The sequence below is a fragment of the Prosopis cineraria genome, unplaced genomic scaffold (genome assembly GCF_029017545.1).
Source record: "Prosopis cineraria cultivar Desert tree isolate PC_DT_omini unplaced genomic scaffold, ASM2901754v1 PC11, whole genome shotgun sequence".
Classification (NCBI taxonomy): domain Eukaryota; kingdom Viridiplantae; phylum Streptophyta; class Magnoliopsida; order Fabales; family Fabaceae; genus Prosopis; species Prosopis cineraria.
This window is the reverse complement of record NW_026555342.1, coordinates 14,430,475-14,454,454: the sequence shown is the minus strand read 5'-3', so window position 1 is coordinate 14,454,454 and position 23,980 is coordinate 14,430,475. Positions and strand designations below refer to the sequence as shown.

Genomic DNA, 23,980 nt, shown 5'->3' with positions numbered 1-23,980 from the left:
AGGAAAAAACAAACTATCATCTTTCGGTTAAATCACATACACTCTATTAACCTTCAAATCAATATCTTATTTAATCAAATAACCCGTATGAATTATAAAACTTTGATTGAATTTGGTATCTTGAAAAAGTTTATCAAAAGCTAAAGTTGTTGAAAAAGCAATTTTTTTGGATGTAGTGGTCGCTCTTAGGATCCGTTTGGATTTCAGTTGGATATAATAAATTATGAAAATAATTGATTAAGTGATAGATTTTAATCAAAATTGATTATGTTATAATGCAACCTGTTTGGATATTGAAATTGATTTCAACTGGGCAAATTATCATAAAATACATTGCTTTTTGAAATTAAATTATTAATAAAGTTGCATTTAATATTAATAAATTTGTTAAATTTTATTTAACACAATTATGAATTATTTACAAATTATTTATTATTATACATGGTAAAATGAAAACCAGAAGCAGGTATGGATAGATTAACAAAAAAATCAATTTCAGCATGTTTAATCGATTATGTCATTATTATGCTGCTAACATCTTTAATATCAAAATTAATTTAAAAAAAAATCATCCAAACATCATCATGTAGATGTTTTTTCAACAAAAATTTACATAGTGTAGATAAAAGTTACATTTTACATGTATGAAAACTGAAAAGGTTAAAAATATTTCATCAAATATATATATATATATATATATGGTAAAATGAATCACCAAAATAAACTCAATTGCAGGGCGACGCTGTAACTAGGCAATTTCGACAATAGCTTAAGATTCCAAAAATTTTCCAAAAAATGTTCTTTTATTTGGAATTAGTAAACGGGTAGAACAATTTTAGAAGATGAAACCTATTTTAATGTTTACTTGAATCTTTATGAGAATGAATATAAAAAGTAAATTAATATTTGAAAGAAATGGAACTGGAATTTTTTGAACCATTGTAAAACAATTTCAATTTTGTCATTTATAGAAATAAAAAATCTTATGATTATTAAGACCTCATCAAAACCCCCTCTTTTTTCACTTTAACGAGAGGGAGTCTTCTTGAGTGCTTATCCTTTCATTTTGAAAACTCAATTCAACTGCTTGCCACAGGATTTGGTGAAAGCTCAATTCAACCAATTATTACAAGGATGAACCCAATCTTAAATGTGAATCATAAAAGAAAATACCAATTAAATCACTGAAATATTAGTTACAATGCCTATTATCTAAAAAGAAATCCTTCCAAAAGTATCAGCCATTTATCTCATTTTCCTCCGCATTTCATCAAGTAGTTGTGCTAGAGACATAAACACTCACAGATAATTATATTAATGGTTTTGATTAGTTGTAGTGTTAATACCTAAAATTATTACTCATGATAGAAATATGAAACTATATTCAAATTAAACAATTGCATTTCTTAACAAAATACTATTAATATTAATAATACTTATAATTGTTGTTAGTGTCAACTTTTTAGGGTGACATTTTAAATATCTAATTAACAAGATTAAACGTTAAGCCACTCCAATCAAACATAATAAATCTAAAATTTGATTAATTAATAGTTTAAGTGAGAATCCTCTCAATTAAAAGGATCTAAATATTTTTAGTCAATTGAAAGCAAAGCACGAAGATCTTGCCTGGGTATCTAATATATTTCTCTAATCAGATAAATTAATGAGAAAACAAGAAGCATGAATCTCTCTTGCTAACTTCTTTATCATAACATACTAAGATAATGCATATAGGAGCGACTAAATAATGCATTCATCTATGGAAACTGAACATCTGATAGCAAAGACAGATCCAGACGGCATCAAGGATTATAGCAACAACCAAAATGGTCAATGCTGGATTTTGTGGACTCATTTCCACCAGTAGTTCTCAAAGTAAATATGCCACATAAAAAATGAGTTTCAAAACATGGCTATTCAGCAGGGATGCTATAAACAGCCTTGAGTCTCCTTGCATGATGGAAAAATATAACAATAATGTTATCAAAAAAGGTTAATATGAGTAGAAAGGTCCTTATGCATACTTCAATGTCACTGTCACTTTCGCAAAATGAGTTTAATCCTGTCACTAAGACTGCAAGCAATCTCATTCTTCCGATTGATGTTTGATAAACAAATAACTTAGGTCACTCTTGTTAATCTTTCCTTCCACCATGCTACATTAAAGGGCAACAGTGAACGGTCAGATCCAGCAGTGGCATTGTGGATTAAAACACAGCAATAACTCAAATAGTTCACTCTCTCGTGCTGCATAGGTTGGCATATTCAACCTATCACCCCATCTGATTTGCATAAAAAATCGACAAAGCAAGAAGCTTTAATCTACCATGTTAGCCTTTCCTTCTCTCATACTATATTAAGTGGCCAATAAAACCAAAAAACTTTATATAGCAGAACCTATACTATGATATATTCATCTATGATAGTTGAACATATGATGATATAGAAAGCTAAATTAAAGATTGCAACAACTAATACTGAACTGAATTTCTCCATTCCAGATCACAAGATCTAACAGGCATCAGGGATTGTAGATACAACCAAAATGTTCGTTAAAAGGTTTTGTGCATCAATTTCCACCAAAATTACTATGACAAAAAGAAATCTAGAATGTAGAAATGAACCTATTCAACCTGGGCGATCTAAACAGACACAAGGCTCTTCTCATAATTGAATATATCACACCAATCACAAGCAGCAGAACAGTTGTACTTCCTCCCTTCATTAGTAATGAGATTGAACAGATGAAGATCGCAACTTGGCTCACCGTCCACCTCAGTCTGAAAGGAACGGCAAACTATTTCATTCCTCCAAATACATACGGGGTAGAAAGAAAATGACAGTGGTCCAATCCTATATTTCTGAGTAACACTCCAACTCTTCCCAGATTCAGCAGCAACCTTCTCCATCACCCATACACCGATGAAATGTGATCCAGAGCCAGGTTCTTCTTCAATCACTTAGTGACCCTCAAGTTTGTTCTCATACGCACTATGCCAAATTGGATGAAGACCTTCAGCTGGCATTGGTGTTGTTGTAAACACTTCCATTGCTATGTCAAAAGAAATTAGCGCAAGAAAAATCCCCCATCCCATCCAAATCAAAGTTCCACTAACATTGATAGCTTGAGATAAAACCTGTATATGATGCAAAGGCCCAACATCTAGGTCTATCCTACCGTCCCCACATTCTACTTCCTGCATACAGCCCTTATATTCTACTTCCTTCCACAAACTTGTGCTTAATGAAAACACCTCCACTCCATCAAATATGGTGGGATGATAGACTTGATCTTCCTTCTTTTCATGCAACTCTTTGTTATAAAATCTCACAATCTTGTAATCATTTAACAAAAGCACTGAACCCAAATCCGTACATGCAAATGTGCCCATAGTCATTCAGCGTGTTGGGCACTTCTCTAACCTCCTAATCACTGGGTTACACAGCCAAAGCGAACTAGGAAACATTTTTTCATCATCAGGATCGTGTTCCACGCAAAGCAAGCCATTGCAGGACCCAATGATTCTCCAACTACATCTGAAGTAATCGAACGTGGTTATGCCCAGAACATCAACGGTTTCCATCTTATGATTAAGCAAACATAGGGATGAGCGCCTATGTTCGCCATTGTATTCACGGGGGAGAAGCAAAGGGTTCTGGTGATCAGAGTGGTGGGAATGTTCAGTGACGAAAGACGGTGTTTTGAAGAGATTTTTCAAAGCTTTACACACAGATCGAGATCGAACGATGGATTTGACAGGAAGCCTTTTGAGAATGTTGATGATAATCTCGAATGCAAGAAAGGATTTGTCTCCTCCACTTGCCATCTGCCTGCCGGAGGGAAATAGGGATTCGGAATTCGCACTTATGGGAAGATAAGTGGTCAGCGGAGTGAGGGAGAGAAGGAAAGAATGCGTCTTGCAATCTTGGAATGGCAACTGAAAGAGTTCAGCTTCATTGCTCATCAACTGACGAGCACCACTGTTGATGAGCATCGTCCGGATTTCATAAAATTTATTTTTTAATTTTATTTTATATTTATTAAATCTACCTCATCATTCATTTAGATAATATAACGATTTAATTTAATATTAATTTTTTAAAAAATTTTAATAAATTGACTATCCGAATTAAAATTTATCAAAAATTTATAATTTATAATTTAATAAATATATATTAAAATATAAAAAATAAAACAGATAAATCTGGACCGTCCATATTGATGACCCTGCACCAAAACCGAACACCAACTGAAACGTCTCAACAATTAATTATAAATTAAAATAATAATATCATAAGGAAGATATGAATTTATTTTTTTTGGGCGAACACGTGCATTTTTTGGGAGAAGTCCTTCTCTTATATTCACAATTCAAAGATCTCAACAAGTAAGGGATAAGATTTGCAAAATGATCAAGATATTCTTCAAGAGGCCTGATAAAGTAAGAGATTTCAACCAAACAAATGTTGTACTCATACCTAAAGTTGACAATCAACTTCTCTTAAGGATTTGTGGCCTATTTCTTCATGCAATGTTAGCTTCAAAATTGCGACTAAGATCCTCGCTACACATCTTAAAAGTGTGATGAAATATTTGATCAAACCACAACAGTGTAGCTTTATTGAATGGAGACAAAGTAGTGATAATATTATTATTATTTAGGAAACTATACACTCCATGAGAAATAAAAGAAGAAGGAAAAGTTATGTTACCCTTAAAGTAGAAGATACTCTCCAATATTTAAGACTAGGACCTTCCACCATTAATCTTATAATGGCTTGTATTACTACTGGCATGAAAGTGTTATGAAATAGTGAATAGACTTCTTATTTTTCTCCTTCTAAAGGTCTTAGACAGGGTGATCCCTTGAGTCCTTACTTATTTGTTATTTGCATGGAAAGATTTGGTCATGCTATTGAATATAAGTGCAAAGCTAAGAGGCAAAGACCTTTTAAATTTACAAGGAGGAATCCTTCTATTTCACACCTCTTTTTCGCTCATAACTTATTCTTATTTGCCGAAGCATATATTGACTAGAGGGATGTCATTAAGAAAGTCATGGCAGACTTTTGTGATATTTTTGGGCACAAGGTGAATCTTGAAAAGTCTAAGCTTTGTTGCTCCTTAATGTGCACCTAACCAAAGCAATGGATCTAAGCCATGAAGTTGGTGTGGGTTTGGTTAGTAATATTAAAAAATACCTTGGTATACCTCTTCTTCACACTAGAGTTTTTAAGATTACTTTCGATCCCATCTTGCAAAGAGTCAAGAAAAAACTTTCATCCTGGAAAAGTAAATTTCTCAATACAGCTGGCAGAAATATACTTATCAAATCAGTCATTGCTGCTATTCTTAGCTATGTTCAACTCTCGATTGCACCACAACAACTTAACATTCTAGTCCCTTCTTCTCATGCTAACAACTTAAAATCTCTCTCTTCCTCTGAACCTGTGCAATAATCTTTGCAATGACTCTTAATTTTAAATTAAATTAATTTTTCTCTACCAATTAATATTTTATTTGAATTAGTTTTATAGTTAGTGCTAAGTGAAAAGTGGTGGTTGACAAAAACTTATGCTAACAACTTGTTTAAAAATTTAAAGTTTGAATTTTACTAAGAAAAAAAGAGAACAAAAGAGAATTTGATTTTATTTTTATTAAATTTTGTGTTTTTTTATAATTTTTTCTTGAGCCTTTCTTTATAATTTTTTCACATGCTTTTTGATAAGCTTTTCCTCCCCTTTTGGAGAAGAACGTAGAAGCTGTGTGAGGGAATTTATGAAAAAAATTAATTTTTTTTCTAACAATTGATTACATGTTTAACTGATGTTTGAGTGTTTTTGCTAAAAATTGATTGTTTTAACTAAAAACTCGATCATTTTACCTATCCAAACACACGTTAAGTGAACGATTTCACTTTTCATTTGAAAAAAAAATTAATTTATGACTTCAAAATTACTCTTGATTTGAACGAGTTCTTTACAAACATAAACTCATTTTCAATTCGAACGATTTCTAATATAATATTTTGTCAAAACTTTTTACAGTGCAGTAATTAGGTAATTTGTTTTATTGTTTATAATATATTGGTAAAAAAGCCAAAAATAAACTCTTTACGTCATTCAAGATACCAACATTGATAATCAGTTATGTAGACATTGAATACACTTATTTTTTAAAAATTAATATTTGCATATAACAGCAACAAATCTTACATAGAGGTTGGCAATACTTGCATATAGCTTTTAATATATTTTATATGTAAACAGTTTTTCATTAAAAAATAACTTGATTTTTATTTTTGTATATAATATTAAAACATTAAAATTGAAATGTTGCATCCATTTGCTATTGCTTATGCTTACCTCAAAATACATAGCCATAGCCGTAGCCTATGAAAATTGCATTGATAAAGCTTATCCCAGTTACAACCATTTTAATGTGGATAACGGATAAAGACTACAGGAGCAATCAAAATGCTAAGCTTTTTGCAAACTCACTTCCACCCAAAAAGTGGAAACAAAGTAAATCTACAATTTAAGTATAATCATTTCACAGATATAGAGACACAAGGTTCTCTGTGCAATTGAAAATAGAATGATAAGCATATCCACGTGTGAGATTGAACACAAATAGGAAGGCCTTCATATAACACAGCAAGCCTATGGTGATTTACCAATTGAGGCACAAAGCAGTATCAGTTTAAAAGTCTAAAACACAAAGCAATGACTCATAGTTCACGTTCTTCTGCAGTCTATCGAATCCATCACTCCATTAAATGTAAAGTAACCAAGCTAGAAGCTTTAATATGTCCATGTTGACCTTCCCTATCCTCTTAATATACCATGGGACTAACAAAACCCAGAAAAAGAATATAGCAAGAACTGAACTATATATTCATCCTTGAAGATTAAACATATGATGACATGGGATAGATAAAATAAAGTTTGGAACAAGTATTACTGAATTTCTACATTCTAGATCACTGATCTAGAGGTCATCAAGTAATGTAGGTAGAACCAAAATGATAGTGTTTTGTGGATTAACTTCCACCATTACATAGACAAAAGAAACCAAGAATGTAGAAATGATAGCATTTCAGAACAAGGCTACTCAAACTGGGTGTTGCAAACATATACAAGGCTCTTCTCATAATTGAAGATATGACACTAGTCACATATAGTTGAAAAGTTGTGAAACTTCTTCCATTCCTTAGCAACGAGATTGAACAGATAAAGAAAATACTTTGGGCCACTCTACTCCTCAGCCTTGCTTCTGTATGACGGCAGACTATTGTATTCCTCTAGATACATAAGGGTTATGACGCATTTTTTTTGCTACAAGAGAGGGCGGAGCCTGACAGTGAATTAAATTAAAAGGAAGGGGACTGAAGTCCCAAACACTCTTTATCCACAAGGTCCCTTAAATAAGGAGGGACCATATCTAATATGGAAGACTATTAAAGGCCCTGCTTTGCCAGCATATCAACCACAAAGTTTGCCTCTCCAGGAACATGAACAATCTTCACCTCCCCATCGTAGTTGAGCAAAGACAGAATTTGCAGGTGAAGCAAACTAGCAGTGCTATATGAAGAAGTATAGTTGAGATTGTCTACAGCCTCTTTTGCATTAGATCAACAATAATACGTGTGTATCCCATGTTCCAAGCTAAACATAGCCCTTTGAAGATAGCTCGTATTTCAGCAGAATAAGCACCACAATCCCTAGTATAATGAGTGAATCCTGTTGTCCACCTGCCGATGTGGTCTCGAATAACACCACCACACGCTGCTCAGCCATCAATATTAGACATTGCTCCATCTACATTAACTTTCATCCAACCACAAGGGTTCTAAAGCATTTGAAATTGGTCCCAACCTGTATTTCTTAATAGGGCTCAAGCTCTTTCTTGATTTACTAGCACTCTTCTCCTCTATTACCCACGGATCAATGAAATAAGATTTAGAGTTTTCAATCACAAAGTTGTAATCCTCACACAAAGCAACTTTATTCTCCTATACATCAAGCCTAGATGGATAAACACCATGCTTAGCTGGATCCGCATTAGACGTTAAAGTATGCATTGGTGTTAATTAATGAAAACACTTCGGTTGATATGTCAAAAGAAACTAACATGAAAAAGGCCCTTTCCAAAGTTCCATTAGCATTGACACCTTGAGATAAAATTTTAGGGTTAATATGCAATTTGAACCTTGCACTATAAGTTTAGGGGCAATTTAAACTCTAAACTCTTATTTAATACATTCTGAATCCTAAATAATTAAAATTAGAGCAATTTTAGCATTTTGCCTTCACTGTTAAATTAAGACAAACTCCCATTATTTTTTTTTAAAAAATGAGATTTAATGTGTAATTTTTCTCAAAGAAGGGTAGGATAGAGAGTGAGAGTGAAATTTGGTGAAAAATATACATTAGGCTCCATTTTTTTAAAAATAATAGACATTTACTTTAATTTAACAGTGAAGGCAAAATTACACTAATTTTAATTATTTAGGGTTTAGAGTGCAGCAAATAAAAGTTTAGGATTTAAATTATTCCTTGACCTATATTTTAAGATTCAAATTACATATTAACCTAGAATTTGGATATTCTATAAAGCCCCAATTTTTAATTCCTTCCATGAACCTATGCTTAATGAATAGATTTCCGCTTCATCATGCCTGTACATGATGGCACTACAGTCTTAATGAGTAAGAATATACGCGCTGCAAAAAAATTTACTTGAAAAAGTTAACAACCAAAAATTCATAAAATAATAATAAAAGTCTAATTATTTATAATAAAAAAATTTATTTATTTATAAGAGTTCATAGTAGTTTAGCCTTGCATTAGAAGAGGAGAAAATTTACAAACTTAATGGAAAAAATTTAACAATGAAAGGTAGATATGAGCGAGGAACCCAATTGAACTAGAGGACTTTGAACCGTCAGAGAAATATTAAAATTCATGATATGTAAAATAACTATGTTCCTTGGTGGAGAGATAAATAAAACTGAAAGGCGAAGGAACGGAAAATATATAGTAATAAATAAAATAAATGATAAATAAATAAAATTGTGCAATGACTAGAATACAATATTAACCAATCTTATCCTGATGGAGCGTTTTCTCTTGTTAGTCTCTTTTTGGGCCCACTAATTCAGTGGTTTTGGACCGTTGGCCGTTGGGTAATTAATTATCTGCCGTTGGGTAAGTTTGTTTTCTGCTTTTAAAAATTATTTTTTGGCTAAAATGTATAAAACTTTCATAAACTTTAAAACAATTATATATAATCCTCTTTATCTTTAAAAATTTAAAATTAAATTCTTAATTTTTAATTTTATTTTTTAAAACCTCCTATTATTAATTATGTTATTTTTTATGAGGGTTAACATGTCATTCAACTAAAAATATTATTAAATAAAAATATTATATTGTATAATTATTTAAAATAAATTTCTTATATTTTTTGGATAGTTGAGGTATTGATAAAAAAATATTATTATCACTATATAAAATTTTAAATATTTATATTTATATTAGTTTTATCTATTTTTTTTGTTATTAATGGTGCATGATTTTATTGTTTTAAAAGATAAATTTTTATTTATATTTTCATATTAGATTAATATAATGCACATAGTTAAAATATTTAAAATTTTAAATATTACCATATTAGATTAATTTATCTTTTAATACTAGAAAACTATGCACCATTGATAACAAAAAAAATAATACAAAAGTAAATATTTAAAATTTTATATAGTGATGATAACATTTGTTTTGGCTATTATTAATGCCTCAACTATTCAAAAAATATAAAAATTTATTATAAATAATGATATAATATAATATTTTTATTTAATAATATTTTTTAATTGAATAACATTTTAACCTTCATAAAAAATGACATAATTAATAATAAGGGGTTTTAAAAATAAAATTGAAGATTAGGAGGTTAATTTTAAATTTTTAAAAGTGAGAAAGTTCATATATATCTGTTTCAAAATTTAGGAAAGTTTTATATATTTTAACCTATTTTTTATTTTTGAAAACAAAAGAACTTTAATACTTGTTTGTATAAGTGTTTTTTATTTAATTATTTTTAAAAATGTTTTCATTTTTTGTTGTTAAAAATTAAAAATAGAAACAACTTTAAGTTGTTTTTGTTTTCTTTTTCTTATTTTTAAAATATACAACATTTACTTATTAAAAATTATAGTTATTTTAATCAATTATTATTATTAATTATTATCATTAACTATTCATATTTATCATTATTAGTCCATTTTTAATTTTAAAATTATTTTTTAATTGACTTAATTAAATGGATTTTCATTTTATTTTGTTTTAAAAAATAATTTTGAAGATTGTATTATTAAACAATTTTTTTTGAAAAAAATGAGAATAAGAACTAAATAGGTTAAAAATTGATCTTGTTCTACCACTCTAGCCCCTTGCACAAAAATGTGGAGCCTCTGGTTATGAAAAATGGATGGTGGTGATGGAAAAGGTTTAATCCATGTAAAAAAGAGAGAGAATCCTAAACTCATCCTCAAATGTAAACGGGATAAAAGATCTAAAAGAAAGCCTTTAAATTTTTGATATACCATTGTTAGTCAAAAATATTAATTTAATATTATTTTTTTTAAATGACAAGATTAGCCATCATTGTTTGTTTCATGTTTGGATGACTTGTTCACAATTCTATTGTATGTGGTTTATTACCTTATTGAATGTTGTTAATTTTTTCATTTTACTTGCTAGTTACAACACTTTCATTTGAAAAAATTTCAAGTGTTGATTTCATACTTGGGATTCATTCATGATCTTATTGTATATGGTTCATTAATCATTATGCTATCGAGTATTATTCATTTTCTTATTTCATTTGTTTGTTATAATACTCTAACTTAAAAGAATTTTAAGTGTTAGTTTCATGTTTGGAGTAGTTGTTTGTGATCCTTTATATATAATTTATTATCTTATCAAATGTTATTAATTTTTCTACATCATTTGGTTCATTGTAACACTCTTACTTAATTATTTTATTTTTTTTCTTTTCAATGAAAGGCAATCTTATCATTTTTTTTTAAAAATTAATATTAAATTAATACCTTAACTTGGAGTGAAATAATAAAAATTTAGGGGCTTTCGTTTATAATAAGCCTGGCGCAGGGTCTTCAACGAAATTTTCCCAATATAAATGCGCTCACCATACTCTCCGTAATTACGACATCCTCTGGTTCCTTATCATGGGAATCCCGCTGGACTTGGAAATTGTTTTATTCCTCTTCTCCTTCTTCCATCCAATCTGCAATTTCCAATACGATGCCTTCTTTTGCTATGGTTCCTTCTTCTTCCCACCTGTGGCTCCCCCGAAAGCCACCCAAGCTTGTTTTACCCGTTCGTGCATCTTCTTCTTCTTCTTCTCCAGTTTCTTCCACTTCCTTCGATTTGAAGTCCTATTGGACTTCTCTGATGTCTCAGATCAATCTCAAGCTGGACGAAGCCATTCCCGTCAACTTCCCTCCCCAGATCTACCAAGCTATGAGGTACTCTGTCCTCGCCAAAGGTGCTAAGCGCTCCGCTCCTGTCATGTGCATCGCCACCTGCGAACTCTTCGGCGCCCACCGCAGCGCCGCTTTCCCCACCGCCTGCGCCCTTGAAATGGTCTCCTTCTTTACTCTTTTTTATTTTGGCCTTAATTTAGTAATTTCACGCTTTTCATCTTACGGTTATTACAATTGCTCGTTTTATAGCATTCATGTAGTTTGATTGCTCCTTGGAATGTTGCTTCAATGTCTGGTTGTTATTCCTTTTTCCAGTCGCATTTGCTTAAAAATGCAAAAGATAAGAAATAGTCAGCTAAAGTGGCACTTGTTTGTCTTAGACCTCAACGAAAGAATCATTGGTTTTTACAACACCTATTTTTATCTTTCTGAACAAAGTAGTGTGGCTTAACTTTTATAACTAACAGTTTGTTCTGGAAACCAAAATTATACGAAAAGGCTTGCCTTTGCTAAGTTCCTCAATTTTATTCATGAGAGGCTCGATAGAATAAATGGTTTATGGTATATTTCTGACAGGTTCATGCAGCTTCATTGATCCATGATGACCTACCCTGCATGGATGACTCTACCTCTCGTCGAGGCCAGCCCTCCAACCACACTGTCTATGGTGTTGACATGGCCATACTCGCTGGTGACGCTCTTTTTCCACTTGGATTTCATCACATTGTTTCCCATACTCCCTCTGACCTTGTGCCTGAGGCCCAACTCCTCCGTGTGATCTCCGAGATCGCCCGTTCTGTAGGCTCCACCGGCATGGCGGCGGGGCAGTTCCTCGACCTTGAAGGCGGGCCTAGCGAAATTGGATTCATCCAAGAAAAGAAGTACGGGGAAATGGGGGAGTGTTCTGCAGCATGTGGAGGACTTCTAGCTGGTGCTGAAGACGATGACATTGAGAGACTGAGGAAGTATGGGAGAGCTGTGGGAGTACTGTACGCAATTGTGAATGATATTTTAAGAACAAAAACGAAATCTGAGAAAGAAGGCGAGAGGAAAAACAGGGGGAAGAGTTATGTGGAGATATACGGAATTGACAAAGCAACTGAGTTGGCTGAGGAGCTTAAAGCAAAGGCCAAGGCAGAGTTAGATGGATTTCCTCAGAAGTACCAGGAACGAGTGTTTCCTCTGTATGGTTTTGTGGATTATGCTGTGGATAGAAGTTTCAGTGTTGTGGACGCTACTAGTGCATGACGGATTGGTTCTTGGAATTTGATCCCACATTCTTTTGCCGGAATCTTCTTCCATCACTTTTTTTGACGGCAGTAGCTCAAATGCTGCTTCTGAGCTGAAGCAGCACGGACACACGCAGTTTTCTGCCTGAAACCTTAACCAGAGCTGGCTAATTCTGATTTCATATATCTGTTGTTTATTCTCGGAACATTGCCATCAAAATTGTTCGGATGCATGATAATAAGCGTGATCCTAAGATTAACTGTTTATTGTGTTACTGTAGGCGGGTTAGTCTATACAAAACGCTCAAGTTGTTAAATTGTTTTGAGATTTTGTTGTATTTTTTTTTTTGGTCTCGTGGGAACGGATGTCGCAGTTGATTATTGAGCAAAAGCAGAAGCCATGATTTAGCTGAAAGAAGAGCTTGGAAGCACATGCAATGGTGGTGATAGAAGCCAATAGAAGCGCAGTATTTGCTGACAAGTTCAATATCCGTAGCAGGAAAATTTTTTCTTCATGTATTTGTCGCTCTCTTAATTAGGCTTATAAATAGGCATGTGATATTTTAATCCCAGGGAGAATGACGCTACTGCCTCATGAAAGGGACCTTATTGTGGTAAAATAGTAAAATACCAGAAAATAGGAAGGTTTCATTTGAGTTTCCAAAAAAAAAAAAGTTGAATTATACCATGGTAAAAGATTTCATTTGAGATTTCATTTGAGTTTCCAATTTTTTTTTTTTAAAGAGTTGAATTATACTAATCTCTTTATCACTATGGTTCAGAGTCTAGTTATGAATTTGGATTCAGTGAGTAATATAAATAAACTTACTTGAGTATTTCATTCGATATGGTTATAATCATTTAATTTATTCAAAAAGTTGTTAGAAATTGTCACGGGATATTCATAAAATTTCAGATTGCAAATTTAATGATGGTAATTGAAACACTCACTGTATAGAAAAATTTTAGTTACTATGTCTAAATTTTAATAGTTATTGGAGCTTCACAGCTATTACAACAAATTCGTAACAAGTAAATTGCGATAAGATGGTTGCAAATTTGTTAGATGTTCTTTACCCTTATTTTCTCTTGGAGTTATATGTTATAATACTGTGAGAATAAGCGAGGTTTTGTAGTTAAATAAAAAGTTCTGCATGTGGGCATGTAATCTAAGAATAAGAAATAAGTTGTGTTGTCAATTATTTATTATTTGATGCTTGCGGAAATTGCAATAAACTTTATCATATATTTTTATACAATAGTATATAATATAATTCTTTGCTATTACTGAAAAATATTTGTTTAATTGATAAGAATTTAATCTACAACTTACGCAGTTGCAGAATCAAATTTTAATGTCTACATGAAGATTTTGTTGGTGGATAATATGTAATTTTGAATTATTAATTTTATATATATATATATTATATATATATATCTATCACTGACTATTATCATTCTTATGAAATTAGAATAAGATGTACTGTAAAATCATTGCTCACTTTGTGTTGTATAACCTTTTATCTAATTTTATTTATTTTAAAAAGTTTGGATTTGGATAACCCCTCTGTTTTTCAACGGGTTAACAGTAACAATGAAATTATTAAAAAACAGTAATAATGAAAGTTAAGCAAAACAAATTCATCCGAATAATGTCAAAGGCAGTACCGGAAAACCTCGGCAGCAACTCAGCTTAACTTTTGTCTTAGCTAAAAAAAAAAAAAAAGAAAAGAAAAAAAAAAGAAAAAAAAAATGGTAACAAGAACCTAAATTGAGTGCCTAAACCCTTCTTGAAGGTCCGGGAGACTGAGACTGAAGCAAATAGTGTAGAGAAACCCTAGACCCCTGTGTTCTGCTCCCCCGATCACTCCCTCTGAATTTTCTGGTTCTTGTCCCACTCATTTCTCTATTGCATTACAGGTTTATGTCTTTTCTGGATCTCTTTCTTTTACGTTGTTTATTGATGAATTAGAACGAAATCAGCATGCTTGCAATCGCTGCTTGCTTCTTCACTTTCGAGTTTTATGTAAGGCTTCTTCTCTCTCCCCCTGTAGAAATCATAAATGGCAGTTGCTGCACAAACCCTTGATATTTCCGGGGAGCGCCAATCTGGACAGGACGTTCGGACCCAGAATGGTACCTTCCTCCCAACTTCCATTTTATAAAAGAAGCTTCTTTTTTCCATTTCATATGTCTACTTGAAAAATGTTGCTGCTTTAATGCATCATTCCTTAATTGATATCAAGTCACAATTCTAACACACTTGCACATTGGGGGTCTAATTTGCGTAAATGCGCTTTGAACTTTGCGTTACAGTGGTGGCTTGCCAAGCAGTTGCGAACATTGTGAAATCTTCATTGGGTCCTGTTGGCCTCGACAAGGTACGATTCTGTCTTATCTTTTACTTGATTTTCTTTGCCTCTTTTGTTGGATACAAATAATAATACACATTTTTTTTTGTTCGTTCATGTAATCTGGTTCGCATCCTTTTTTCTTTGTTCTTACGAGTCTTTCTGGGTTTAGTTGAAGTATTATACACTGCCGTGGCTTTGTTGTAACTCTTGCTCCTTTGTTCTGGATGTTGACAACGATCATGAATTATGTATTATGCGATTTTACGAATGAATGACTTTTGTTGGTTGTTTATTTTAGATGCTCGTTGATGACATTGGTGATGTGACCATTACTAATGATGGTGCCACTATACTTAGAATGTTGGAAGTAGAGCACCCTGCAGCCAAGGTGAAGTGATGATCATATTTTGATTTTGTGATTTGTCATACATTAGCTTCACTTTGACATTCATTCATGGGCTTTCAGGTGTTGGTGGAATTGGCTGAACTTCAGGATAAAGAAGTAGGAGATGGCACAACTTCTGTGGTCATTGTAGCTGCAGAGTTGCTAAAAGTAAGTTCAAACCTCAATTTCCTAGCTGTTCATATGTATTTTGTAGGGTATTATAGTGTAGGATGTCATCGGGCATTTTCTATTTTTTTGTGCAGAGAGCAAATGATCTAGTGAGAAATAAGATTCATCCAACTTCAATTATCAGTGGATACCGAGTAAGCATCTTTGTTCCTATTGTTCTGCTTTCTTATAGTTCATGCATATATTGCCTTTTAAGCAAGACACGCAAAACTTATCGCTTCTCTTTGTTAATTGTCCTGGATTTTGGATAGCTTGCGATGCGAGAAGCTTGCAAATATGTGGAAGAGAAGCTGTCTGTCAAGGTAAGATTTCTGTTTTAGCTTTATTGAGTTGATGCAGTGTTGCTATGAATTATTGGAGCATATTTTATTTTCTTCTACTCCTTTTCTCTCGGTCATCTCCTCTGGCTCCTTATCTTATATTCTGTGAAACAACGGTTAGCTCTGATCAATTAGCCATGATTTTGTGTGAAATTGATGCATTTGTTGGCGGTTATTTATCTTATATCTTAAATTCTTAATTAATCTGATTGTTCTTTTGCCATTGCAGGTGGAGAAACTTGGAAAGGATTCGCTGATTAACTGTGCCAAGACCAGCATGTCCTCAAAGTTGATAGCTGGTGATAGTGATTTCTTTGCCGACTTGGTATGTTCAGACAAAGCTTTTTAAGCATTTCTGTTTACATTTCTGTCTTGCTTGGATTAACAGTAAAGAGCCAATGTTTTATGCTTTCCTTAGAGGGCAATGGTTCCCCTTTTGCCACAGAAATCATCTTTGATTTGAAACGTTTTAAGCAATGCAATGACTAATATTAATTTTCTGTATGCTGTTCTGATAGTTCATTTATGCCTTGACTCTCAACCTGGATTGCATGTGTAACTTTGCTGACTGTATGGTCAAGTACTTTATGATTATTTTTTTATTCTGCATAATCATGTAATCAGGCTTAGTCAAACGAATTGCAAACTGTTGGAGGCCTCTGCTGGATATTTGAGGTTTATTGATTTGTTTGTGAAATTGGTTGTTTGTGTTGTTGTTGTTATATTCTATGTTTCACAACCTGAGGTGATATAATAATCCTTGACCACAAACATAATTTCCAGTATCAGTGCTGTGTCTATGCCTCTAGAATTAATGAATTTAAAATCATATCCAGAGTATGCTAATGGCAGGACAATACAATTAATCAATTTAAAGGAAGAAAAAGAGGTAGGAGACAAAAGCAATATTGAAACTGTTTGGCAAACTGTAAGCTTCACTGAAGTTTAGAATAAGAATAAGAATGTTGTGATTTCTGCTTGCTGCATTCTACGCTAAGACTTACTTTAAATTTGTCTTTTGTTGGAGCATTATCAGTTCATTTTGAGTAATTGTTCCTTAGTCATTAGTTTGTCTGTGCGGGAAACTAGCTGTTGTTTCTGAGCTAGTCATCATTTGAATGATCAATTTAAATTTGAATTTTTTGTACAATATTCAGGTTGTAGATGCAGTACAAGCAGTAAAGATGACCAATGCCCGTGGTGAAGTTAAATACCCAATCAAGGTTGGTAATTTGATGAACTTGATGATATTCTCCTGTGAATCTCTTTTCCGTGCTAAAAAAAAGTTGAATTTGGTAATATGTCATCTGGTCATCAATATTAGTCTCGAGCTTTTTAAATGGTAATATATAGTTCAATCTTGCTTAAATTTTTTCTTGATATTATGCTTAAGCTTGGTTCAAATATGATTTTTTTTTTTAAATTTCCAGGGAATCAATATATTGAAAGCTCATGGAAAAAGTGCCAGAGATAGCTATCTAATGAATGGGTATGCTCTAAATACTGGTCGTGCAGCCCAAGGAATGCCTCTTAGAGTTGCCCCTGCAAAAATTGCTTGTCTTGATTTTAATCTTCAGAAGACAAAGATGCAGTTGGGTGTCCAAGTTGTAGTCTCTGATCCCAGGGAGCTTGAGAAAATTCGTCAAAGGTATGTAATAAATTGATGCCATATATGCATCTTCCAGGATGAATTTTGTTTAAATTATTACCCAAATATAAAAGGTAGTGTTTTCAGTTTGGTATGAACATGATATTGGGCATTAGGCATTTCCAAGATGCTTGAACGTGCATATTTTCACAAACTTTTCAATTGATTATGCTTTTTATTAAAATAAGAATTAGAAGTAGAACTATTTCTTGTTAAACAATGCCATGCCCTATTGGTACGGATATAAGGGGAGTTGTGCTGTGCTTGTTGAAAATGTGTTTGTTCACCATTTTGTTCTTGGTGTAACAGTTGTCCTCTTGTACCCTTTTCTTCATCAATAATATATATTTTGTATCTTTGAGAAAATTGCATATATGCAGTAAAAGGGAATATTATGGTTTATAAAATTGTTTAGTACCACGATTTATATCATATCATGTTGGAAATTTATTTAGCACTTAAGAAAATTCTTCCTTCTTCCATCTTGAAACATAAAATAGTATATTATTGCTGCGATATGTTCCAAAAGTGTGTTTGATTGTTTTGCTTACAGAGAGGCTGATATGACTAAAGAACGAATTGAAAAATTACTGAAAGCAGGAGCAAATGTTGTTTTGACTACTAAAGGAATTGATGACATGGCCCTCAAGGTAGGTTTCTCTTAAGGTGATCTCTCATTGGAGAGGAGATTCAAACAGGACAAGTGCCTAGTTATTTTGTATTGTCTTTTGTTCATGAAGCTTATGATCTTTTTTAGGCCATCAAAAACTAGGATCTCTATACATGTGTAGCGTGAAGTATTTTGAATGTTCTCCTATAACAGATGTATTTGACAATAGACTCTTTCGTCCATGCATTTGCAAGATGAAACAAGCTTTTCTCATCTTTCCACAGATTTGCATCTTCATTTTCTCAATCAAAATTCTGGGAGATAGTTAATTATGCATCTTTTATTGCTTCCATTAGGATTATGAGTTCACTTTACTTTCATTTAGATGCTGTGATTAGTAGTTTTGCTTTGTTGTATGTTTGCTTAGTTCTTTGATTGGGGATGGGAAATTTTATGTAGATTTAAATTCAAATTGTTTTACTATTGATCTTGGGTCAAATTGAAGGATTTTTGTTGTGTTTTTTTTTTAAATTCCATGTTCTATGTCTGATTTGAAGAAGCATATTGTGTAAGTACTTATTGTATTTTAATGTTCAATTTTTTTCAGTACTTTGTTGAGGCTGGGGCAATTGCTGTAAGACGAGTGAGGAAAGAGGATATGCGCCATGTTGCGAAGGCAACTGGTGCTACTTGGTAAGTCCTTTTCTTTTCCTTTAATATTGTGCACAAGAAGGGTTGCATTGGTCAGTAGTAAGCTGAAATATTTGCTTTCATCTTGGGAAGCACGTCATTTCCTGTCCATGTAGCTTACCTTCTTGAGCATCCATTCCTATCTTGTAACTCTGCTAAATTAATCTAACATAATGGCAGCCTATTTCCACAAAACTATGTGCACTATTTGGGCTGTACAGATTTATTTTTATCTCAAGTTAGATAACAAAAAAGCTCTCTTGTCCTCTTTGTTTTCTTGGCTGTCAATTGGGCTAATATCTTGATTTTGATATTTCATGTTGAGCTTTCACCCTGGCTTGTTACGTGTTGTTTCTTCTAGTCATGTAATAGCTGACGTTGTTTGTCATACTAAATTCTCAATGAATTTTAATTCTTGCCTTGTCTACTGTATCTGATGGATGCAGGTCTCAACATTTGCTGATATGGAAGGGGAGGAAACATTTGAACCATCGCTTCTTGGATTTGCAGATGAGGTTGTAGAGGAGCGTATTGCTGATGATGCTGTAATTATGATAAAAGGGACCAAGACTACTAGTGCTGTGAGTGGCTGGGCTCAAATTTGACAGTGAAATGTGCTTGACCCATTTTTAATCACCCATGCAAATTAAGCAAAATTTGGGATCATGGTAGCGTATAGGTCTAAGTCTGCTACCATTGGTACCAAAACCCTTGACTTGCTGGATCACCTGAAATTTTGCAATCTGAAGATATCAATTTAAAAGGAATGTGGTGATATATATTTTTTATTTTTATTTCGCTGGTGTAAACCACATCAAAATTCAATTTCTAAAAGGCCATCCTCATGTAAGTTGCATATGGGCTATTTATAGAGGCCTATAGCTAGCCCCTTCGTCCACTCTAAAGGAATCTTAAAATATTATAAAACATAAAACTGAAATGGAATAAAATAAAAAGCATAAATGTAAAATAGTTTTCCTTCTATAGTAGGTTTTCTCGAAAGTGCTAATTCTTATAGTCCATCACACATTGCATTGCCGTCTCTTTATTATTCTGCAGGTCTCTTTGATCCTCAGAGGTGCAAATGACTATATGCTTGATGAAATGGATAGAGCTCTGCATGATGCTTTATCGATTGTCAAGAGAACTCTTGAATCAAATACGGTAACCTTCTGCAACTTTAGCTTTTTATCCTATTTTGAAGTTCCTTGTGTTCATTTTAGTTTAAATTTTTATATTTTTTGTTGAAATGTCTTTAGTATAATGTCTTCTGGGGTTGAAATTTTGTGCTCAACATTTACTTTGGGATCTCTAGTTGATCCATTTTATTAATATAGGTCCAAATTTGAGGTGCCGACACACTTATCAATACTGTTGTCTGAACTCTGAATATAATAATACTACTGAGGGAAATGGTTTAATTAATCAACATAATAGAATAATTACCGCAATGTATGCATGAAGCCAAATGGTATGATAATTTAGTTTTATTTGTTGTTGTTCCTTAGACCTGAGTCATCTTCAATGATGGAATTGTGGCTTGAGGAGCGGAATGGTGGAACAAAATCCTGCGGTGGAAGCCAGCTATTATAGGATACCAAGGGAATCAGGATTCAATTAGATAACTTGAAGACAGCACAATGGTTTATTTTTTGGGCAATGGTTCTTTGATGTATTAACAGTATGATATAGGAAGGTGGCAGTGGCGCAGGATCTTGATATATTTAGCACTTGATATGATTATGGCAAGTTCGACGGAACATGGTTTATGGCTTTTGAAATTTAGGTGACTTGATATGTGAGGGCTTAGTGAATTTTGAATTAGGAGGGGTAACTGAGGGATTAGATGAGGAGGTATGGTTTGAGCAGTATAAATAATATTAGAAGAGATGTATCCAGTGTCTTGGTTAAAATTTAATGAAGTTTTAAGTTTATTTTCTCTCATTTCTCCTTTTTACGTGCATCATAACTTGTCTTGCTTCATGCTTAGGCTTTATAAGCAATGCCTAAAGGATCGAATATTGTTTGGGTATCTTCATAGAATTTACACTCTAGTGCTGCTAAACTTGTATGGAGTGCTAAAGAATGACTCGTGTATTTTGCAGTTGTATATTAACTTTATGCACTGAATTTTTCACAACTCACAATGCAGGTTGTAGCTGGTGGTGGTGCTGTTGAGTCTGCATTATCAGTATATCTGGAGTATCTTGCTACAACTTTAGGATCTCGGGAGCAGTTGGCTATTGCAGAGTTTGCAGAATCTTTGTTAATCATTCCCAAGGTTGGTACGAGCTAAGCTGATAAAACTCGTACTCAGGACATGTGCTTGCTATTCTAAAATTGTTGGATGATTTACCAAATTGTACTCTTCAACATCATTATCCCTATGATTTACCAAATTTTTTGTAGATTCTGCACAATATGGCAATTCTTTTATGCTAAGTATCTGTTTAGTTATATTTTCTTGTTACCTACCATGTTAGGAACTCTAAAGATACATTTGCAACTACTTTGCAGGTCCTTGCTGTCAATGCTGCCAAGGATGCCACCGAGTTGGTTGCAAAACTACGAGCTTACCATCATACAGCACAAACAAAAGCTGATAAGAAACATTTATCTAGGTATTTATTTAACAAGCTGATGTGAAGCTTTGTTTTTGTGTATATACCTGTGTCACGATCATTATTTCTTCCAATGCATTTTAGTTCTGGTTTGAGATTTAACCGCTTAACCATTCCATTTTCAATAAGCATTTGATAGAAAAGGATTATTGAATGGGTTATTAGGAAGTGGAGTGACTCTTAAAATGGCGTGTTGGTGACTCAGTTACTCCTCCACTTGACATTCATTTGGCTCTGTTTTAGTGGGTTCCTTGAAGCGTCTTAAGAATTTCTTTAGGAACTGGGAAATGACGCTGGACTAGCTTGCTTGTCATTTGTGCGTGGGAGAGAGAAGCGGAGGGGACTGGGATGCTATCGTCATTCCCTTTCTTTGTGGTAGACATGTTTATTTGGTTTCTCTGACGGTTTTTAATGTTTTTTCAGCATGGGATTGGACCTTTCAAAGGGAACAATCAGAAACAACTTGGAAGCTGGAGTCATTGAACCTGCAATGAGCAAAGTAAAAATACTTCAGGTAAACATTTTGGTACAGATTATTTTTGACTGGCCTTTCGATTTGGCGAAACAGCTCCCTTTTACAGTCAACTGAGAAAAACCTTACTTCGTTTCCAGTTTGCAACTGAAGCAGCCATTACAATTCTTCGAATTGACGATATGATCAAACTTGTCAAGGACGAAAGTCAAAATGAAGAGTAGTGTGTGCCTCAACGTGTGAAAACCTTTTGGGCCTTTTCCCTCAAAAACAGAAAGAAAAAGGAGGGATACAATGGTGTGCATTTGAAGGTGGTTATCGTCATCTCATCTGCATTCTAAGCTGTAATGCCTTCCATGGCTTTGAAGGGAAAATGTGTTCAATTTTGTTTCAAGTGACGTTGATTTATTTCTGTCTGGATCTTCATATTTTAAGCATTTTGTTATAATTTTTCATTATACTAGTTGTAGCTTCTGATCAGGTTGCGTATTGTGGCTGGACGAGTTTGCCCTTTTTGTATTGAAGTCAATGAATTTGTAATTTTAGGCCAAGCTTGTTTTGTTGTTCAAGGATGCGGTTAGCTTGTTAAAGTTTGGTACTGCCTTTCAATTTTCTGTTTTTTTCTTCAATTGTGGGGGTCTTGGCTGGGGGGGTCTTTGGTAAATTATGGTGTAAGAATTTATACTTATAGCATGCGTATCTCTTTTATTTTCAAGATCCCATTCGCTAACTCGCTAGATGTAACATTTTTTTCCTGTAATATTCTGCCTTACCATGCGCTTTTTTTTTTGGTAATATCTTCAACATTTTTTTGAAAAACATTTTCAACTTTCAATTGGGCATATTCTATTTGTTTTTAATAAATAGAAGGCTAAAATTTCACAACCTCCAATTCCCTTTTAACTTCTTAACATTTAATATTGAACTTTCTTGAGCTTTCTTAATTTTGTTCATTCATTTTTTTTTGTATGCATGAAACTTGCGCAGAAAATCTTTCCAAATTTTAAGCTGTGTGCGGATGAGTAGTGAATGGAACAAATCTTAAGGGAGTTATCTGAATAAATGTAAGAGTTAGGGCTTATTGTAAAGTTTTAGAAGTTAGAAAAGTTATCTATACCTGATGTAAAGTTGAAAAGGGTTATATATGATATACCAGTTGAGCTTTATTTGCGAGTAGAATTAATAATATAGGTTGAGCTTAGCTAGCAAAATAATTGCAAGTTAGATTAGAGAAAATGTGTTCAATTTAATGTGAGGTGGTTTTGACTTGTATTGCATAACTCGAACTCATTGTGGGCACTTAAAAAGTTGGCGGGCTAGCCTGCTTATATTTAAAAAAAATAAATAAACAATAAATAATTGAGATTGAGTTTAAAATAAAGCATTAGAGCAAGCATGTATGAAATTGCAGTCTAAGTATTTGACACTTGTACATTAATTTAATTCAAGTTCAAATTATGGTAGCAAATGATAAGAACACATCACTCATATATTTAAGTGGTAATATAATGTAATCTAAATGTGATTGAGACAAGTTTGAATAAAATATTTTATTATACTTTACTTTATTCATAAGCAGATTATTTTGTTTGCAAAATAATGTTAACCAAGCTAGCAAATAAAAAAAGTCTCGTTTTCATTTTTATTTAAGAAAATAAACATATTTATGAAGTGCTAAATATATATTATATTATCATCTTAATTTGAACATAAAAGGAGAAAAAATAGATATAAAGATCATAATGTTTGGGTGGTATGAATTGAATGTGTTATGAATACTAATGTAGTAGTTACAATATAAATCACCATGACATTTAAAAAAAAAAAAGAATTGATATTTTAAACTGGAGTATCAATTTTATAACAAAAATGTCAAAATAGTATAAAGAAAAAAGGGGATAAATAGAACATTTCTATTCATTCATATCTCTATAATACTGATAAGT

At 32.9% G+C, this 23,980-nt stretch overlaps 1 protein-coding gene and 1 pseudogene across 1 annotated transcript; both read left to right on the top strand.

Moving 5' to 3' along the window:
* The first annotated feature begins 11,247 nt into the window (after nt 1–11,247).
* LOC129286025 (heterodimeric geranylgeranyl pyrophosphate synthase small subunit, chloroplastic-like) lies at nt 11,248–13,062 on the top strand. Its single transcript, XM_054922065.1, has 2 exons — nt 11,248–11,676; nt 12,093–13,062. The coding sequence occupies exons 1-2, from the start codon at nt 11,335–11,337 to the stop codon at nt 12,762–12,764; spliced, it is 1,014 nt and encodes a 337-aa protein (XP_054778040.1). The 5' UTR covers nt 11,248–11,334; the 3' UTR covers nt 12,765–13,062.
* A 1,444-nt stretch (nt 13,063–14,506) lies between these two features.
* On the top strand, nt 14,507–22,603 carry LOC129284942 (T-complex protein 1 subunit alpha-like; annotated as a pseudogene).
* The last annotated feature ends 1,377 nt before the right edge of the window (nt 22,604–23,980 follow it).